This window comes from Triticum urartu, chromosome 5, assembly GCF_003073215.2.
Source record: "Triticum urartu cultivar G1812 chromosome 5, Tu2.1, whole genome shotgun sequence".
NCBI lineage: Eukaryota > Viridiplantae > Streptophyta > Magnoliopsida > Poales > Poaceae > Triticum > Triticum urartu.
The window spans coordinates 443,157,443-443,179,071 of record NC_053026.1 but is presented as its reverse complement, the minus strand read 5'-3'; the positions used below and the strand labels follow the sequence as shown (position 1 = coordinate 443,179,071).

Sequence of the window (21,629 nt, the reverse complement as noted above, 5' to 3'; positions counted from 1 at the left end):
CGTGCCTCCCCGGCCCCGCCCGCCGGCGACCCGGCCGTCGATTTTCGCCTTAGTTGCGTCGACGCCATGGAGCTTAATTAGCTCGACGGCGACGGGGGCTAGTGTTAGCTTAATATAATCGCGACGTGACGTGTGCAGTAGTAGTAGCAGCACCCCTGATCATTGATCAGTGCTGCTAATGGCCTTCGTTATCCGGCCTCCATCATATATCCACATCGAGCGCTGCGCTGGTGCGCTGACGAACTTAGTTTGGTTTCGCCGAGCAAACTACCGCAAAGCGGGTACGTACGTACGCAGACTTTTGCGTGCGTGCCAAAGCTCGTTTGCGTCACCACGGGCGACCAACTTGCACGCCTTTGTTTTTTCTATTACGTGCATCAGAGGCTTTTGTTATTCTTAATGCCAATTTGATAGTGCGTCAAAGTTAACTGTCAGATTTAGCCGAACATTCTCGAAGATTTTGGAGATCTACTAGCTAGCTTAGCTTAGTGCGCCCACCTTTGTGTTGTGCTGCTACAGCTTAGAGGGATTGGGCATTATTGGAGTTAACTGAGATGCGTATAGTTAAGGAAGAGCATGGTCAGGGCTTATCCATATCGGCCCAATCAGGGAAGAGGGTTCTTTTGCGGAAAATGTGCATGCATGTACATCTTAAACTGGTAAATTATTAAGCTGGTGTTTGCTTTATACCAAGAGTGGTGGTTGTGCACCCGCAAGATGCAACGTATCTCAAAAGGTGGGATGTTTAAACAGGGTTTTAATTCATTCGGGAGAAAATTCGACTTGCGTACCTCTCAAGATGTTACTACTGTCGACATGGCTGGTATGAAACCTCTGTCGCGACTATGGAAATGCGCCAGAGTCTAGTAGATTTTCCTTGGCAATCAAGAATGTAAAGTGCACTCCGGTAGCTCCAAATACAACAATCAACTCTTTTTTTAGAAGATCGCTTATACCCTCTCACGAACCTGATGAATCGATCTCGGCTTAGGCATGTCCTTGATTTGGCTCATGCAGACAAACATATGGTTCAACAAGCAAGTTTGGAGGCTAAGCAAGCTTGGCATGAATGTTTCCTTCTCAATTACACTATCTTGGATACCAAGATTCGAGGAGTTAAGATAAATATGCTTGACCAGCTAGTCAAGTAAAGTCTATCTATAAAGCTCTCAAAGCTAGACAAGTTGTTTGTCCTTTAAAAGATATTTGGTGTGTTAAAATTTCCCTAAAGGTTAAAGAATTTCTATGGTTAGCTAGTAAAAATAGTGTGCTGACAAAAGATGTACGTACTTATTCATAAAGGTTGGCGGTGTGAGGCTAAATGTATGTTTATTAGCATAAATGAAAGTTTAGATCACCTGTTTTTCACTTGTCATGTGACTAGCTATACTTGGAATTAATGTGATAAAATGTGCTTTTGGACAGCGTGAAACTCCAAACTCACTTAGTAACATTGCTAGTTGGTCAATGATTTTTCTGATAATATTGCATGAGTAATTGCTAGTGGTATATCGGCAATTCTCTGGGTGTTGTGGAAAACCAGGAATAAGGCATGTTTTAATGGTGTTATTCCTTTTTTTAAGAGAGCACCCTCTCTGATTTCCATTAACAGAAACCACAATGTCTTGATTACAGCTACTCAAAAGAAAAAACAACAACAAAGAACAACAAACGAAGAGATAAACATCTTCAGATTGGCGCCCTGTAGAAAGCCTTGGAGATCAGCCGCCATGATCCTGCCAGCTCCAGCTCACCACCCATGCGCCGCTTTGAAGACTTCTCCTGCTACCTGTTCAACCTGCCTCACGTCCGCCGTTATTCGCCTTATTTTTCTTGGTTTGTCTGCAAGATATTCCATTCATGTAACCATTTTAGAATCATATTCACTGGAACACAGGGATCAGTGACCCTGTTGTTATAAAAACGACCCTATTTCTAAACTTCCATAAAGTCCAAAAGATAGTAGAGATCCAACCACCACTAAATCTATATCATTCTTATTGTTTTTTTCACCCAAGAATTGAACAAATCATGAACAGTGGCAGGTATATCAAACATGTCAAAAACACATTTCATAATGTTCCATAACAATTGTGCAACAGAACAATGGAAAAACAGGTGATTAACAGTTTCTTCTCTCCCACAAAAAGAACACTTACTATCACCAATCCACCCCCTATGCGACAAATTATCTTTGGTAAGAATGCAATTTCTTAGAGCCAGCCAAATAAAAACTTTGACTCGTGGAGGCATTTGAACTTTCCACAAAAAAATATGTGTTTATTTAGAGCCAGTTTGAATCATAAATCTATAATAAGGTTTCTCCATGTACACCCCATTGCCGATCAAAGCCCACTTAATCACATATTTTTATTCATTCAAAACCACAGAAGCACAAACTTCTTTAATGTGATCCCATGGCTCCAATAACTCACCATACAATGTTCTTCTAAAACTAACATTATCCAAACCTTTACCAAACATCTCCGCTACACATTTGTTTTTATCAAAACAAACATTATTCAGACTAGGAAAACTGTCTTTAAGAGATTTTGGTCCAACCCACCAATCCTCTCAAAATCTAACATTTTCCCCACATCCAACTATAAATTTGCACAAAGAGAAGAAATGTTGTTTTGTGTTTGAAAATATCTGACCATAACTGAGAATCACCCTACTTAGGTTTGATTCTATTTAGACATGCATTTTTCTTGCATTTCTTCAGAATTAAGCTTTTCCAAAGACCCTCAGTATTATATAACTTTCACCACCACTTGCACAACAAAGCTTTATTCATTAAAGCTAAACTTTTTATACCTAATCCCCCCATGTCTTTTGGTCTGCACATCTCAAACAATTTAATCAAATGATATTTTTTTTCTTATTCAATTTTTCCTACCACAACAATCTAGTCCTAAAGAAATCCATTCTCTTGTTAACCCCTGCAGGCAGCCCATAAAAGGACATCAAAAATAGGGAATGCTAGTCAATGAAGACTGAATCAGAGTGATTCGGCCTGCACTAGCCATCAGCCTCCCGACGTTATTCCTTTAGATCATACTGGTATAGTTATCCTGAGCTCATTAGCTTATGTACTGGTCTGGACTGGAGAGACCAAAGGAACAAAAGTGTTGTCGCAACGCGGCAAACTTACTGGTGGCGCGTGATTTCTTTAACATGAGGAAAGGATGGGTACATATACATGTGTGGTGTTTCCTGTAGCTGGTTTATGTGTGCGAAGAGCACAATTTCCCAGTGATGTTTCTCGTGGACTCTGGCTGGGAACATCTGCTACTTCGCTCCCCCAAAAAACCAGCCAGTCAAGTAGGTTTGTTAATCACGAAATCAAGCAATAATCTTGTGATACAAGATTGCTTGTGAAGTACTCCCTTCGTTCCAAAATAGATGACCCAACTTTATACTAACTTAGTACAAAGTTGGGTCATCTATTTTGGAACGGAGGGAGTAAGATATTAGATGCATAGAGACATGTATACAAATACCCCAAGTGTCGAGGAGCTTTAGAGTTTCTCTCCCCAAATTTGGTGTTCGTCGTCCTGATGTTTGTTGTTCTGGTGTCAATGTCTGCACAATGAGTTCATAGATGGTCAAACCTAGTAATGTCAATTCGATGTTTTAGATACAAATACTTTTTATTTATAGATTGTCAAACTCAAAAATGTCTAACTGATAAAAGAGCGAGAATTAACTATCGGTTTGATAGGTGGTGTGCCATTTGTACTCCTAGCACACCAACATGAAATGATGTTCCCGCCGTGATATCTTTGTTAATTCAAAAGATTAGAGTCTTTGATCATCAACATACTTTGTGCGAACCCATGTGCAGGTGTATGTGTGCGACGATATAATATGAGACCATAATACAGGACCGTCTCTACGTGAGTCTGAAAAATTTATTTTGGATAAAACGATTTTTGGGGTATTAATTTAAAATCCAACTGTCGTCTTTCTTTCTTCTTCCTCCAACTGTTTCTTTTCTCACGAAACTGACTTATCCAAATTCTAAATTCAGTCAACTTATAGATGTTGTCATGTACTCCCTCTGTCCGGAAATACTTGTCGAAGAGATGAATACAAATAGATGTATCTAGAACTAAAATATATATAGATACATCCATTTCCAGGACAAGTATTTCGGGACGGAGGAAGTAATAAAATTAGCACTCGTGTTCGAAAAACTGCATTTCAAATCATGGAGGATCTGAGCACGCGTGCGTGATTCAACAAATAAAGGAAAATGCCGTTTACTATTCGCGCCGGGTCTGCCCGGTGGAAAGGCAGGCAACGAGCCAAACGGAAGTGACCGGCCGCCTCGCGTCGCCACTGGCCGGGTGCTCGGGTGGATGAGTGGGCGCGCGAGGCGCAGATATTTGCGCGCGCGCCGCGACGTTACGCGCCGTGGTTGGCCGACGACGCCGCGACGCGGGGTGCGTGGGGCTAGCTCCTTGTCTTGTCTCCCCGGTCTCCGGTGCCTCGCCCTCCCCCTCCTTCGCGCTCCTCCTCCTCGCCGTGGCCGGCAGCGGGGCTCCGTTACGCGACCCCGGCATCCGCCGGACGCGACGCCCCGTCCTCTCACACTTCATTCCGGCGCGTCCTCGCCCGCACTAGCGCCCATGCCAGGCGTGTGCCCTCGGCTGGTGACCACCGGACGGGACGCGCCGGACGTGACCTGCGTGCCACGAGTACATGCGTGGACATATTCCCTCCGATCGTGCGTGCGCCAGTGCCACGGCCACGAACTTTCCTGGCCCCACGACCTGGAATTGGATGACGGACGCACCGGCGCCGGCGCCGGTGCTCGCGCGCACGATGCCGTACGGCGACTCTGGCTGCGCATGTCCTGTCTGAATTAAGTACGCACCATCTTTTCTTCCCCTCCTCTCTCGCTCGGAGCTGAAATGTGCACTATCTAGACATGATTAGAGGAGTATTATTCGAGTGTGTTATTATAATAATAGAGATACATGGACGGAGCTGCACCACACAAAAAAAGACGGACCGGCTCGCCACGATTGCTTGCTCCTGTGATTTGACCACCCTCTTAATTCGCTTTGCATCATATCCTGCTCAGTTTAGGTCATGCTACTAGATCACGCCGCTGTTTTTTGCACACTATTTTCCTTTTTTTTCCCCCTGATCAAAAATAGTCCAGCGTGCACGCACGCACGCACGCACGCATGTGGACTGAACATGTGGCTGATTAGTTTTGGCCTTGGTGCATCGGATGGAGAATATTATACACCGGCACGCACGAGCTTATCCTAGCCTTAAATAGTTAAAAAAAAAAGCAGCCGCCAGGGCACTATTTCTTGTGCCTATGAGCAGCCAAGAACACGCGTGTGCTTCCAACTCGGATTAGTGATGTATCGCCACGTTTTCAACGGGTGCCTGTAATGTTGTGGTTCATGTTCAGGCATTTTTAGAACGAATGAAAGCACAGAAAGTAGCTGTACCCCCAAACTCCATTTTCGTAATGAAAATGAGGGCCGTGTGGCCCCTTTGCTCGAAAAAAATTTAGAGCGAATGAAAGCACAGAAAGTCCGAAAATATCATGAACAAAAAAACTTTTTCCAAGCGATCAATTACACGAACAGGATTTTTTTTCTTTTCTTAAGCGATCAATATCGTGAGCAGGAAACTTTTTCTTATCATATCCCCAAAGGGAGAAAACAAAAGCGGACCTTTTTTTTACAAGAATGAAAGCACAAGGGACCGGCCTAGCTTGTGCACCACACTATTTTGTTTTTCGTCCTGATCATAACAGTCCAGCGGCCGATCCGTCTTCTATGTAATCAACTGTTATCTGGTCCTGCGTCCGTGCACGAAGCAGTGCTGTAATTAAATCCGCACCGCAGACAGCGACACATGCATGCATGCATGTGGATTGAACATGTACTTCTACCCTTAACCAGTGAAAAGAATGCATTCAGCCGCCAGGGAACTGTTTCTAGTGTCTATATATGAGCAGCCAAGAACACGCATGCATGCATTTGGATAGAACACACTGGGATTTTTTCTATTTTTGACAATCAGAACGTACTGTGATTTAATTTAGCAAAGGGCATGCACGAGCTAATTCTAGCTTTAATTAGTGCATCTGATGGAGAATATTATACACGGGCATGAGCTAGTCCTAGCCTTAGTTAGTGAAGCGAATGCAGCCGCCAGGGCACTCACTATTTCTAGTGTCTATGATCAGCCAAGAACATTGTTTAGTCCGGAGCAGAGGAGGGTTTTGCCGCGTTTTCAACGGGTGTCTGCGGGGTTAAGAAACCCAGCCCTCTAGCTCACGCCTCCACTTTATGAGATCAACTTCGTGAACAGAAAACTTTATTTCTTTCCAATCGATCGGTTTCGTGAAAAGGATGCCTTTTTCAATCAAAGGGAAGAACGAGCGAAAGCAGACATATATAGGAGACCGGCCGTATGATGCAGCGTTTTCAACCTGGCCAGCCCTAACAGTGGCGGGCAAAGGCAGCCAATGGAACCAACCGCAAATGTGGCAACACGAGTGCTTACCGCGACCCGATCGGCATCTCGCCCGGCATATCGTCGTCTGCCTGATGGGGAGCCCTCTTTTCCTTCCCTTCACTCATGGCCTCTGCAGCTTTGCCTTGAAGTAGACCGCGCCGTCTGTCGGCCTCCTCCAAGAACGAAATTGCACAAATACACAAATATTTGAAGCTGAGGTAACGACAACCCTCGACTCTAGGGATAGTCACTAACGGAAACATAAGTTGCTCTGATTAGTCACTTGATGAGAAGTATGACATGCGGGTCCCTTGCGTTAAGCTCTTTGGGAAATTTGAAATCTTCAAAAATTTATAAAAAGAACTGATTATTTTAAAACAATTCAAAAAAAATCCGAAAATTAAAAAAAACATGAAATACATTCCAGTAATTCAATCCATCTTTAGTGATCAATCTGAAAGATTTTCAGCCTATTTTCTTTAACATTTTAAATTCTGGGCAATGTTTGCAAGTCAACTCATACATGCACGGGTTGTAAAAAAATGATGGAATTTTAAGACCGCTAGAAAAAATAGACTAATCAAACATGGACTAAACTACAAGACTTTTTCAAATTTTTTTATGAAAATTCTAAAAAATCAGATTTCATGAAACTTTGAAAAAAAAATCATATTTCTCATTAAGTGACTTATTAGATCAATATGCTGTTTTTTTCTTGATGGTTAGTTAGAGCTTAATTTTTTGTTAAAAATCCCCTAGAGTTGTGGTTATTTGTTACCTCGGCCCCAACAGTTGTGTATTTGTGCAATTTCCTCTATTTTTTGTAGAGGAAGTCATGATGGCAGTTTTTATTCATTTGGTGGCTTTCACGAGGCATGACTTGTGATAGAGGCCTCTTTGTCGGTGGGCAAGGGCGGCGGTGGTTGGTGGGCTTGTCGGCACTAGTGCAGGTTGATGTGTGCCCGTGGTTATGTCGGAGGCTTGGGTGAAGACCATATCTTGACTTGGTGTCGTGACCAGTGATGACGGCAACTACAATCGTCATTCACCTTCCTGAAGTCATCGCTACACTGTTGTCGCACCCCTACCGCGTGTATCCGGTCACACTGCAGCTTCGAGGGGGGCTCTTGATCTTGTTTGATCGAACGATGACGGCGCTTTGGTGCCGTTTTCCCCTTGGGGTCTTCGTCTTTGGAGTTGGGCATTAGTGGGCGGGACCTGTGAAAGGTGACGGTGTTTGCGTCTAGGCTTATGTGGCAATGATGATGGGGGGAGTGTTTTCGGAGACACGGCTATAGTTGAGGTAGTCGGCTCTTCTCCGACGTGTCCGTGTGATCGCCTTAGCTTGTTTGTTGCTACGAAGTCAAAAATGCAGTGGCGGGGTCCCAATGACGTGCGATGACGGGTTCATGGGCAGCATGTGGTCCGTTGGGTGATCTTCCACATCGCCAATGGTGCCTAGTTCTCCTTCATAGTTCTCCGTCAAAGTCAGAGTTAGCAGTCTAGTTGTGGATGACTGAGTTCTGACGCGGATCTTCATATAGCTCCACACTCTCTCTATAGTGTGTGTTGGGTCGACGATCGCCTATGCGAAGTCGGAGTCATTTGCCCAAGGTTTAAGGATGGGCCTGCTGGGGGAGGAGTGATGACGATGTCACATGCGTATTGTCTCAAAATATGATTCATTGTGTTTGATTATTGTATAATTATATTTTCAATTAAATATAAATAACATATTATAATAGAAATTCTCATGCATGTTTGCATGTTGAGGTGAACCTTTTTCGGGTGAGGCTCACATGCAGAGCTTCCATCAGGAATTATTGTGCAGGGTCAGTAAATGGATGACATGTGTCCTCGCGGGTCAACACCTCACCATTTAGGTTAGATTTTTATCATGGGAGAGGAGAAGATGCACGGCCGAATTTTCTTTCTTTCTTTCTTGGAGTTGACTCGCACAAAAATGCCAGGCCCAAAAATGTGGCGGCAACTAATGGGTGTCCCACAATCAGAAAGTGATGCTACATTATTGTACCTACCACAATTCTTTCTCTGCACCACTTTTGCAAGTGCAGGCGCAGTTCATCTGCATTTCACGGCTCGTTCGTTTGCAGGGTCCAATCGGGATGACATGAGCGTTATCCATCCACCCCCCAGACACGGGACGGCATCCGGTTCTCCGGCTGCTCGATTGGAATCCCGTTTCTCCGGGGCTTCCCAGATATGCTAAGGCCAGACGGGACCTATATCTGGCAAGCAAAACCACATACAACGACCGAGCCAGGTGACCCGGCAGGCGATCCTGTCTCACACTCACCCTCGGCGCGCATATATTCTTGTTTCACCGCCTCGTGTTGGGTCAAGACTTGACGTTGCTGCATTGCATGGAAGTTGTGAGAATTGGCGTACGTGTTTACGGGTGGTTGCAGAGAAGAAGCGGACAAAGCAGAGCAGGCATAAGGCTGCAACCAGCCAACCAGGCAAAAAGCAAAAAAAAAAAAAACCAGAAGCATGCACAGAAGCATTTTAACAACTGGCAAAGTGGCTCCTCTATTTTATTTTATTTTAATTCAATTTCCTAGTAGGCAACTAGAGCCAAATTGCTTGGAACCTTCTCTGTTCTTTCGCCAGGAACGCTCAAAACCAAGGCTTACTACGTGTCGCTGCATCGCCATTGTGTTGTGCTGGTGCAAAAATGGTCCCTGCTTTCTCATTCTAGATAGGCAAGCTCATATTTTAATTACTCCGTTAACCCACCTTTTGAACCATATGATGGCCGTTGGCTCCAGATCCTTATCTCAGTTTTGAGGCTTTGATGCTCCGTTTCTTCTTTATTTATACTAATAACTAGCACCACGAAACGAACTTAGCCACTGTTCGGGCTCGCAAAAGCCAGATCCTTGTTTATTTATTTACCGAAAATTTACGAAAAGCCAGATCTTTGAGCCGCATAACTAAAACGTACGCGCGCACGCAGGCGGAGATACACAAGAAATCATAAAGGAAAAGAAACAAAAGAAAGGCGAAAACGACGCATTCGGCAAGCGCATCCCGGGGATGCGAGTGCACAAACCGCTTTACGTATTATTCGTGGCGATCGATGGTGCGTGGTTAAGTGTCGTACTACTAGCAGCAGCACTAGTGGCCCTCCCTCTCGATCCATGAACGGAGTGCTGTGCTGCGGCCAGGGCCGGGCTGCCACTCGATCTGCCAGGAACGGGAGCCCAACGGCTGTCCGCCTGCCTCCATCGGCGTCGCCTCAATCATCCAAACTCCTCTGCTTTCTACAAAGCGATCGCCGGGTTCCGTTCGTTCGTATGGCGTCACCTTTCCGACCACCCAAAGCCGGTCGATGAGATGCTGCTGCCACAAATCTAGAGCAACAGTGTTTCCGGGTCTGTGGACAACGCAGAGATAGAGATGCGTGCCATTTGCTTTGGGTACATGCCCGGCTGCATGGCATGGGTATCTGAAACCTGGGTCTGGTTGTAGTACTAACGAATACTCCCTCCGCATCTAAATATAATTTTTTTTCTAGAGATTTTAATATGGAGTACATACGGATGTATATAAACATATTTTTGAGTGCGGATTCACTCATTTTGCTCCGTATGTAGTCTGTATTAAAATCTCTAAAAAGACTTATATTTAGGAACAACTCCCTCCGCAAACTAATATAAGATTTTTTAGATCACCATATGTGCGTAAACTTGTTAGATAGTACATGATATTTCATATTTGAAAGTTGAAACAAATTTTGGTTGTACCATCAAATGTAATATAATACTAATATAATATAGTACTCCTTCTGTAAAGAAATATAAGAGCATTTGTTTACGGAGGGAGTACATGTCTAGAGTTGAATCATTTGACAATGATTTTGCTATTTTTCCATGCCGACCGAGAAATAACTATTTCTGAGTTACCCCGAGAACCAAGTGCAAAAGGAAGAGAAGATATTGATCAGACTTTTCCAAGTCGACGGAGCCATAATAATTTTCTTTTGAAAACCCCCATGAGTCTATTTTCTTGATTTGGTTGCCATGTCATTATTATTTTCATTTTATTTCTCTGCTTTTCCCGGGATTTGTTGTTAGTTGTCAAATAAAGGTGTGATGGAGGCATCTTCCCCTGTTTAACTTGATTTTCTATGTGTTTTAGTTGTCAACTAAAGGTTTTGTGGGGCCACATTCCCTGTACCAATCTTTTATTCCCAAAAAACTAAAGACAAACAGTGCTGAAAGGCGTGTATGATATGCATCTCATCCACCATGTTGCTAGTTTATGTCAATGGATTTGGAAAATCCCTTTATAATCGATTTGGTACCTCAAGAGTTATTGGAATAAAGCGTGTCTACATAGACTAGATGTAGATACTAATAGGACCATGATACAAGTAAATTGTGTTAGTATTCAGTACTACCTAACTCAATCCCTTCAGATAAAGACAGGGAATTTCAGCTAACATCATGCACGCCTTATGCTCCACAGGGAGAGGGATTGTGCCTAACCCTTCCCTGTCTAAATAAGCCCTAAAATGCTGTCGCGTCCCTCCTGAATATACCCAAGGTATATGGCAAATCCGATCAAGATCTAGCTTTAGTTTTTCTTTTGGAAATCAGATGCAGGAGATAATAATATACCAAACCACCATGCATGCGTCCTTGCTCGTAGGCTCGACACCATGCTAGTGATCCAAAGTTGGGTTTACTAATCAAAGGACCTGGGATTCCCGAACAAACTCATAGGTGTCGAACTTGCAAGGCCCGAAACATTGTATAACGCTAATCTAATGGCCGAGCGCGAGTTGATCTACTTCACTGGCTCTCTAGTGGCCTAACTATTTCTGTTCGGTTATTCCCACAGTGGCTACACGTCCTGGTGTCCATCATCATCCATCAAGCAGATGTCTTGTCCCTGTGGTGGATCTCATGCCACTCTAACTGGGCGCAAGAGTTTAGTTCTGTCTCTAAGCTAAACTAATGCGGGTGACGAGAAAAGCTAGAGGCCGACCGGGCATCTAGTTGGGCCACTGATTGATGAAAAAAATTAAAGCAGGGTTTGGCGTGGATTAACTGGAATAATTAAAAATGATAATTGCGGTAGACAAGACTACTCAGGCAAGTCAAGTCATGGAATGTGCAAGCATGAGTAAATTAAACCGCAATGTTCTCTTCGGAAAGCAAAGGTTAATTGATGGAGGATTTAAATATAAGGGGCATAGTATTGTTTTGGATATAGTTGGCCCCGAAAGGAGAAAGGTGGTGGTAGTGTGTGTGCGCCTCATGGCCATGTACCAAATCGACAAGACGAAAGCCGCGAAACTCTAGAAAAAACAATGGAGAAAGAAGATGGCTTCTCCCTCTGGACTGAGGCAAACTGGCAAAGCAGGCAGAGCCGCCTTGGCTGCCAGGCTATAAAAGGAAGGCCCTCGCACCAACCCGGCCATTGCCTCCTCCGCTCACCCAGAGCTAGTTAAGCAGCAAGCAAGCCCGTCGAGAAGCGAAACCGAGCCACGATCATCGATCTGCTTTCTGGCTCCTGAGCCCAGCTCTCTCCACTCCCCATCGATCTCCACCGATCAAGCGACCATGCTGCACCATTACCACCATGGCGAAGTGGCCAGCCTGCACTGCCTCTCGCCCCCGAACCCGCCGTTCCACACCCACTACCACCACCCCGGCATGATCGCCGCCAGCATGACGCCCCCTCCGCCCTTCCACTTCTCACCGGCAGCCTACGAGTATGAGGACGAGCCTATGCTGCAGGAAGCGCTGGCTGCCATCGGCAATAACAGCCCGCCCGGCTCCGGCGGGGCTGGTGATGACATCCATGGCCAGACGCTGGCTTCGGCGGCGGAGGAAGAGCGGAGGCGGCGGAGGATGGTGTCCAACCGCGAGTCAGCGAGGCGGTCGCGCATGCGCAAGCAGCGGCAGCTCAGCGAGCTGTGGGCACGGGTGGCCCACCTCCGCGGCGCCAACCGCCGCCTCCTCGACGAGCTCAACCGCGCAATGAGGAGCTGCGGCGACGTCCGCCGCGACAACGACCGGCTCAGCGCCGAGAAGGCCGAGCTGGAGGCCAGGCTCGAGCAGCTCATGCAGCAAGCACAACAGAGCAACAACGCCTCCTCAGAGCCATGCGAGAAAAACACCACTGCTGCTGCTGCTGCCGCTGCTGAATAAACCATTCTTATCTTCTCAATTTAACTACCAGGGTCGTTAATTATTACTGTAGTATACTCAAATAAGGCGTGCGTTGAGGGGTTTGATCGGCTTAATCGTTTCTTAATTTTATTAAGATTGGGGTAATGATACATACCCTTAGCTACGTACTACTACTGCCCATTACTGTCATCTTTTTTGGCAAGGTGCAAGTGGCTAGATGAATATGGATTGGGTGTTACTGACGAGTTGCCATCAGTGGACAAATTATAGTGCAACATGATCATACGGATGATGAAACAAGAAACCGCTCGAAACCAGTGTGTAATGAGAAACCATACAATACCATTGGTTTCTTCTTCCAAAGAAAAAAAAAGCTTTCCACTGATAATGATGTGGTGACTGACGAGTGGACTAATGGCCTGTACTTGCAACAAAGCTGTATTTCCATGAAAAACAGGGGACCAGATTGTTTGGATTAATTCATGTTATCTTGAGTTTTACCCCCCAAAAATTCAGTGACTGTGTGTCTGAGAGTTGAGACAAACCAGACCCTTGTTTTAACTTCAGCGGAAAAATCTATAAGCTAAATTATGAAATTGCTGAAATCTGAAACAAAGCTAAATTCCCCTAAAAAACAACGCTAAATGATCTCACACGCAAATAAGGAACTGATAATAAGGCTTACGTACCAAATCCAGTGAGCTCATGGAAGATTCAGATATCCCAAATCAGGGTATAAAACAGTTTTGCCATTATGCGCCCTTTCAGTAGCAAGTCTCGAAGATACAAAGTCCTAAACAAAAGTGTGCAGAGTCTTGAATCAAAAAACAAGAGTCAAATTTGTATGTACGTGCCAAGAGTTAATATGAAAATTATGCAGTAACATGGCAGAGAATATAGAACCAAAAACCATACCAAAATAAACAGGATTCAGGTGCATTGCAAAATCTGCAGTTTGCAAGCTGTCATCAAATCAAGTGTCCAAGCCTGCGTGAGCGTGTGAATACAAAATGGAAAGGCATGGACCAGTGCGAGGTGCTCACGTCACAGGGACCCTGCAAAAGTGACCTGAATTGCTTCAAAAAGCAAGAGCTTTGACACATAATATACTTACACGGGTTGGGTGGACAGCCGGGGACAAGCACAATATACTGTCTTTGCGGTGGTGATGATGGAGCTTTCATCTAACAGGACAAGAACAGGAAGGAACTGCATTACCTCAAAAAGCTGTTTAAATAGAGTTAACTTTCGGATGTTGCCTATGTATATCCAGTTCTGTCTATGGTTATGTAGATAAGAATAATTGCTAGCTCAGTGCACAGGTAAATCAGGGAAAGGAAAAGGCAAGTGTTCAAATTTAGACATAAACAAGAGATGAAGGGTGTTCGACGAAGAACCGAGATGACCAATAGTAAACATTACAGTGAAATGTGAATATCACCACCATCAGCATGCTTCCCATTTGGATGTCACAAAATTAAATTCAAAGTGCATAGTGCAATCATTGTTCGCAAGAAATGCTGCTGAAAAAAGATTCGATGAAATGAATCTAGCATCGCCTAACATGCAGGACAGGCTATTTTTAAAAGATAACTTGCATGCCTCAGGTAGCATATACCTTAAGACTTAAGGCAACAAATTGTTCACAACAGATGCTGCTGAAACTGGTCCAACGAAATGAATCAAGCATCGCCGACATACATCTGCTGGACAGATTTTTATTATATGATAACTTGCATGCTTCGGGTTGTTGCATGTCTTCAGGCTTGAGAAGAACATACAACAACCCACTAGCCTGCTGTTATCCCATCAGGTCTCCTTGGATGCCTGTCTCTTGCCAGGTGTTAGATTGTTTGCTGTTGCCAAAACACCTGCATTATTCTTTGGTGAAGCTTCAGCTACCAAAGATGGAGAATCGTTCTTGGCAGAGGAATCTGCTGCTGAAGATGGAGAATCCCTCCTCTCATGGCTCTTCTCTCGGAGAAAATTTACCGGGTTCGCGTACGAACTTGTACATGACCACCTACAAACGAAAAATGGAGATGAATGCTATATTCAAATTTGATATATTTACACAAAACACAGAAAACACACCTACTTGAACGGATGGTTTCGCCTTCAACAATAGTTTCTTCTTCAAAGATTTTTCCTATTAACACAACAAGGGTGAGGAACTGAACGTTGACATGGTCTAATAGCAAAAAGAAGGGACAAACTTATACTTAATAATAATCAGGAAATGTGAACATAATTATCAGTCATTTACACAAATTTGCAGACTAGCTGCTGTACCAGTGTTCACTACTGAGTTCTGAAAAAGGCAAATATGCAAATTGACCTAAAAGACCACCTCAGTAATGAGATGTCCCATTCCATAAAGTCACTTCTTTTATCCTCTTTTCCCCTGAGAATTCATTTAAGTAGGAGTCTGCTAGTGGACACTAGTAAAGTATATGGGAATTCAAAAAGGAAATGGCAGCTTATCAGAAAATGTGACCATAAAGTATGTAACTATTCTTAATAATTTTCATTAGTATGTTCCCATAACCATAGAACCGTAGTGCTTCAACATGTTGATTGAGTCACTTGTTAAACAAAAGGGTCAATTCACAAAGTGTAATCAATAACCATATACCATGACCATGACTCCTCAGTGCTAAATTGCTGACTAAGTAACATGGCCCCATACTAAGAAACAAATGGATCATTGTCAATATGGAGTGACAAACTAGGCATGAAAATCAAATATAGCATGTACTTGTGCATAAATAATTACAGTCAAAGTTCATACCATATATGCAAAATATCATGTGGGAGATATCATTCATTGGCAAAAAACATAGCCATGGACCCATGGCTCTTGACTTCTTGTTGAAACTTAGGGTTACTGGTAGTAAGTTAGCTAATTGAACAATTAAAATGTAACCTTTGGTAGAGATATTTCAAAATAACGGATCAGATTTTCAGTTATTGATATCTGGCTGACATGTTAATGAAAACGCGCAAGTTATTTCCTTATTACCAGGCAGCTAAACAACAAGACAGGCCATATTTTTTCATTTACAATATGAACCAAGTAACTCACTCGAAATCAGATGAGCTTAAATCAACCCTGCCTCTACATACTTGGAAGTTTTACATTAGAAAATAAATAAGTAGAAACATCATTATATTTTGAGAGCAACCATCAAGATACGACGCCTGATGCAGAGGTTGGGTGCTTATTGGTATGGAGCTCTGACCCCAAGGCTTGCGGAATTTAAAATTCTGGTAGATGTTGATTAGAAACCATGTTTTTATTGACACGATGAAACCTGAATGTTTTTCAATTCAACATGTACTACACAATGTCCCGTTGTCCACTTAATACAATGATATAACTGGATTTAGAAGGCGTAAAATTTGCAACAGAATTCTGCCCTTAACTTAATTGTGGAGCAGATAGCAACTAATATGTAGGATGTTTTTTGTCCTACCCACACTGAAGAAAACTTAAACAATACAACTATGAGGTTTAATTCCTTCTGCTTATTTCATCCATTTTTTTAAAGCAACTTGATACATTGTGAACAAATGGCAACTGCTAAAAGACCAGACGAAAAGAATGGCCTATCTGACATCAAAACAAGTTTAAAAAAGTACAGAATACTAGGTGATTAAATCTAAAAAGGTGAATCTATTTGATGCATGAAGACTTAGACTTCAGAAGTACCTCCGTCAAAAGCCTTATTAGAGAAGTATTTGGCCTTAATGCGAGCTGCAAGTTCAGCTTGGTATCTGTTTACCTTCTGTTCATGCTCCTCGATTTTCGACTTACTGCACATGAGAATGCAAAGCATGTATTCATGTTTCATGATATCTTACAGCAACAACGAGAAGAAGATAAATTCTGTAACAAATAAGTAACTGTGCTCTGTCAAGGATGGGCAAACATGTAGATGTTCAAAATTCATGATCAATTTGGCCCTGAGGTGATGTGGAAGTATCGATTTGTCTTTTTCGAAGCCCATGTGTATTTAGTTTGTCTAAGACTTTTAACGGTGCGAGATTCCCGATATAAAAGGTTCAAATATTTACGGCAAAGAAAATAGTAGATGGAATGGAGGTGGCATGTTCAGATTAATTAGGATATAAAGAAAGTACATGACTGTCTGAAACATAAGAACCAAAGCCTCCTTCATTCTGTCATTGTTTTGCCTTATTATTCTAGCCCTAGGTCTAGTAAAGTTATATGCCACTTCTTCTCCCAAAAAGAAGTAGTATGGCACTTCCACTCGCAAAAAAGAAGCGATATGCCATTTCAAATGATAGTAAACCATAACATCTGAGTGACTTGAAACTAAGTCCAGCACAGACCTACGGAATGGTATCTGCAAGCAAAAATACAGGCTGTCCTTTTTCAGAAGATAGATTCAACTTCACAACTACTCCCTCCGTTCCAAATTACTTGTCGCAGAAATAGATGTATCTAGAACTAAAATACATCTAGATACATCCATACCCGCGACAAGTAATTCGGAACGGAGGGAGTATATCAGTTGTGTTCAAAATAATCTGCGCTTACAATTTATTGTCAGGGAAACAATTTACCACGTTACTCTCTTTTTTTCTCTCTCTCGAAAACAAAGCTTGTGTCTCGATGCATTGATAGAATGAATATTAATTACAAGCCTAAGAGTAAGCCGAAACAACCGGCCATTCAAGACAAAACCGCGTCGAATGGCTGACAGACACTCGTTACAACTGACATCAAACGCAATTTTATCCTCATTCACCATGTTACTCCTACATATTCAAAATTTTAAAGATTAACTTCTCCAGCATGGGTTTTATGTACAATTGTTTATGTACATCTGAATTCTGAAGGATCAAAATTGAACAAAACATAAAGCGCATAGGCATGAAGTCGAAATGGTATCCTTCTTGTTCTCTAGAGAACTCCATATGCTGAAGTGGAAAAGGCAAATTTGGAGGAAAACCATAGAACTGAATGGTGCGCTCCTCCCGTTGTGCACAAAGAACATTGCCGCTTTCAGACATCAAAAGGCAAAATCGACTCACCCCACTGCATCCATTGCAGTTGCAGGTTCGGACTTGACACCGAGCATGGTTCCACAATGCACAGCCGAACGCCGCCGAGCCTCCTGGAAAGTCCGCCGCCACGCGAGCCCGCAAGAAACTGAACTGAACGCGTTGGAGAAAAATGAACACTCGGATTACCGCGAAACAGAACGCGAGCCAGTTAGGGTTCGTCACCAGCAAACCTACCGATCGACTCCACGCCAGTCCAGTGCAACGGGGGAGAAGAAGCCGACGGCGGGGCTGATGGGGAGAAATTTCTCTGGGGTGGCGAGCTTCGGCGGACGGGGGTGAGGGGAGCGCTGTCGCGGAGGGCAGGGAGGCGGACTGGAGGGTGGGGAAGGCCGAAGGGGAGCGAAGGAAAGTCCAAGAGTCAACTGGGAACTCGCTTGACTATAGCTGGCCAAATGGGCCATGCGAGCACGCTCGGCACGGCCTGCCATGGCGGGACCTCCTAATCGGCGCCTTCTGCGCCGGTTAGAGCTTCCGGCGCACACGCGCGTGGACATATGGGCCGGCCCATCGCGCGAGACACCATTAATTGTCTCGCGAAAAACACACAAAAATATGTGTTCCTACAAGGAGTCGAACTCGCGCCGCGCAACTAGAAACTGACGGAGTGTTTGGCTAACCACCACACCTGCTGAGCAGTTGTGATCCATAACAACGCGAAAACTTTAAGAACCATTTTATACGCGCTATTTATTAGATTTTTGAGTTATTTGATTTTTTTTGAAAAAATTACATTTTTTTAATGAAAAAGGGTTCATCAAGTTTCGAAAAAGTTCATGAATTTTTAAGTGAATTTAAAAAACAGTTCATCAAGTTTGAAAAGAGTTCATCAATTTTAGAAAAAGTTCATCGATTTTAAAAGAAGTTCATCAATTTTGAAAAAGAAAGTTCATCGGTTTTGAAAAAGAGTTCGTCGATTTTGAAAAAGGTTCATCGATTTTGAAAAAGACTTCATCGATTTTGAAAATGTTCATCAATTTTGAAAAGAGTTCATCGGCTTTAAAAAAAGTTCATCAATTTTGAAAAAAGTTCATCGGTTTTGAAAAAAAGTTCGTCGATTTTGAAAAAAGTTCATCGATTTTCGGAAAAAGGTTCATCGATTTTGAAAAAAGTTCATCGATTTTGAAAATGTTCATCGATTTTGAAAAGAGTTCATCGGCTTTAAAAAAAGTTCATCAAATTTGAAAAAACGTTCATGAAATCCGCTTAACTTTTTGTATTGGATTAGAAAAAGAAAAAGAAGAAAGAAAACAAAAGAGAAAAATAATAAATAAAAAGAAGAAACAAGAAACAAAAAGAAAAGAAAGAAAAGGAAAAACAAAAGGATTAAAAGACGGAAGAAGCTGTTCCTGGTCAGATAAGTCGACTGCCTGTTGTGGTTATCGCAAGTTGCGTCGAAACCTGGTGCGCGTGTTCGAGTCCTGCTTGGCACCAATTTTTGCTGTTTTTTACGGAAGAAAAAAAATGAACATGGGCTGGCCCATCACGGAGGAGGGGTGCGCCGTGTACCGTTAACCCTGTTATGGGCGCTACGGGCGTCGTTTAGGATTCGCCTGCCATGGCCAGGCACGACACAGGCTAAACGGGCCGGGCCCGGCACATGGCACGTCCTGGGTCGTGCTTGGGCTGGTAGACTGAGCACGCGGGCCGACACAGCATGGCCCAATTATCTTCTTTTTATTTTTTTTATATATCTCCATATGGCCCAAGAGGTAAAAAAGGCTAAAAAACCGCCCAGTGCGCCGAAATAGCAGGCAGACTAGCGGGCTAAACGGGCCGGGCCCGGCACATGGCACGCCCTGGGTCGTGCTTGGGCTGCTAGACTGAGCACGCGGGCCGGCACGGCATGGCCCAATTATCTTCTTTTTATTTTTTTATATATCTCCATATGGCCCAAGAGGTAAAAAAGGCTAAAAAAACCGCCCAGTGCGCCGAAATAGCAGGCAGACTAGTGGGCCTGGCGTGCCGATGGGCCGTGCCTAGGCTGCAGGCTGCAGCACGCGGGCTGGCACAGCCCGTATAATAATCATGCCTCGGCGGGCCGGGTCGTGCCAGGCACGCTTAGGATAGGCCGGGCCGGGCCAGGCCGTTTGGCCAGCTATGCGCTTGACCCTCTATGAACTTGGTGGGCCCTTCTGGCCAGACCGGCAGCACCGTCAATGAGGTCGAGTTTCTTTCTGTTTCCAACGGCATACTCGAAAATGGTAAGGTCAAAAAAGAAACGACGTAAATGGTAAAGAGTAAAGTGCTAGCGGGGTGTATGTGCGTACTCTTTACTCTATTTTGTTTAAATTGGCAATTTGTTATTAAATACATTAATTATTTTACAGCTTTCATCCCTACTGTACTATAGATGCGTGTTAAAATTTGAAAATCATAAAATAAATCTTTAGATTTGTTTTTCAAAACTACAAGCATTAAGCACAAATCCCAACATTCGGAATTTGAAGCATATTACGCGCATGCAGTAGAAATCACAAATATCGGAATTTGGATCCATGGAAAAAACGCTACCTCAAGGATGGAATGCAATCGGTCGTCGCCGCCACTACTTGCGCAACGCTGTCCTTGCTCCTTCGTGGCAGGTTGCTTGTGGAGTAGTGGGAGATCCGGCTCCAGGGGCATCCAGCGCCAGCACCACCTGTCTATGAAGTGGAAGGGCGGCCGCTGCTGCTCTTCCCGCCCCGTCGTTGCTCTTCCCATGACGAGGTGGGCATGACATGGAAAAACTTGAATGGGAGATCGGGATCTCGGCGAGTAGTAGCCCCTGGACGACGAAGAAGAACTGGGATAGAGGCTGGATGGGGTCGCGACGGAGGGTTTGCCCGAGCAGTCCCGGGTTCGCTCTCACCCTTGTCCGGTAAAGCGGCCTATTTACGGTGGAGGATGGGGGAATCTGGGCTTGAGTTGAATCGTACCCATTTATGGTCCAGTATAACCGAACTTGTTTATGAGAATCTAGTAACAATGTAATTGAATGACAGGTAAAAAAAGTTTGAACCGAACACGTTCCAAACGTTCTTGGGTGTGAGACACAAAGAGGTGAACACAAGTAGACAAGAGCGCCCAAGAGTAACGAAGGAACTCAAATATGTACCCAACATTTTGAAAACATGGGAACAGAAAAAGATATATTGGAACATCAACATGCTAGAATGTACCATAAATCAAAAATATCATTTCTAGAGGAGAATCATTTGGATACCTCACAGGAAACGAGCAAATGAAGTGAAGGAAATATGCCCTAGAGGCAATAATAAAGTTGTTATTTATATTTCCTTATATCATGATAAATGTTTATTATTCATGCTACAATTGTATTAACCAGAAACTTAGTACATGTGTGAATACATAGACAAACAAAATGTCACTAGTATGCCTCTACTTTACTAGCTCGTTGAATCAATGATGGTTATGTTTCCTAACCATAGACATGAGTTGTCATTTGATTAACGGGATCACATCATTAGAGAATGATGTGATTGACTTGACCCATCCGTTAGCTTAGCACGATGATCGTTTAGTTTGTTGCTATTGCTTTCTCCATAACTTATACATGTTCCTATGACTATGAAATCATGCAACTCCCGAATACCGGAGGAACACTTTGTGTGCTACCAAAGTCACAATGTAACTGGGTGATTATAAAGGTGCTCTACAGGTGTCTCCGATGGTGTTTGTTGAGTTGACATAGATCAAGATTAGGATTTGTCACTCCGATTGTCGAAGAGGTATCTCTGGGCCCTCTCGGTAATGCACATCAATATAAGCCTTGCAAGCAATGTGATTAATGAGTTAGTTGCGGGATGATGCATTACAGAACGAGTAAAGAGACTTGACGGTAACGAGATTGAACTAGGTATTGAGATACCGACGATTGAA

At 43.6% G+C, this 21,629-nt stretch overlaps 2 protein-coding genes across 2 annotated transcripts; one reads left to right on the top strand and one right to left on the bottom strand.

The window, feature by feature from the left end:
* Positions 1-11,879: 11,879 nt before the first annotated feature.
* Positions 11,880-13,044, top strand: LOC125509638 (bZIP transcription factor 16-like). The gene has a single exon (XM_048674654.1). The coding sequence runs from the start codon at positions 12,084-12,086 to the stop codon at positions 12,672-12,674; it is 591 nt and encodes a 196-aa protein (XP_048530611.1). The 5' UTR covers positions 11,880-12,083; the 3' UTR covers positions 12,675-13,044.
* Positions 13,045-14,093: 1,049 nt separating this feature from the next.
* LOC125509639 lies at positions 14,094-18,118 on the bottom strand. Its single transcript, XM_048674655.1, has 5 exons — positions 17,925-18,118; positions 17,718-17,840; positions 16,369-16,472; positions 14,751-14,805; positions 14,094-14,679 (listed from the first exon to the last, which is right to left on the bottom strand). Exons 2-5 carry the CDS (start codon positions 17,762-17,764, stop codon positions 14,466-14,468), a joined length of 420 nt encoding a protein of 139 aa, XP_048530612.1. The 5' UTR covers positions 17,765-17,840; positions 17,925-18,118; the 3' UTR covers positions 14,094-14,465.
* Positions 18,119-21,629: the final 3,511 nt, after the last annotated feature.

What these genes read in the sequence shown, in the direction of transcription:
- LOC125509639 (XM_048674655.1), bottom strand. Translation starts at nt 17,764, where the DNA reads ATGCTCGGTGTCAAGTCCGAACCTGCAACTGCAATGGATGCAGTGGG. An exon ending in ACTGCAATGGATGCAGTGGG is followed by an intron (nt 16,473 to 17,717) that starts GTGAGTCGATTT and finishes TCTCATGTGCAG; the next exon opens with TAAGTCGAAAATCGAGGAGC. An exon ending in GAAACCATCCGTTCAAGTAG is followed by an intron (nt 14,680 to 14,750) that starts GTGTGTTTTCTG and finishes TTTCGTTTGTAG; the next exon opens with GTGGTCATGTACAAGTTCGT.
- LOC125509638 (XM_048674654.1), top strand. Translation starts at nt 12,084, where the DNA reads ATGCTGCACCATTACCACCATGGCGAAGTGGCCAGCCTGCACTGCCTC.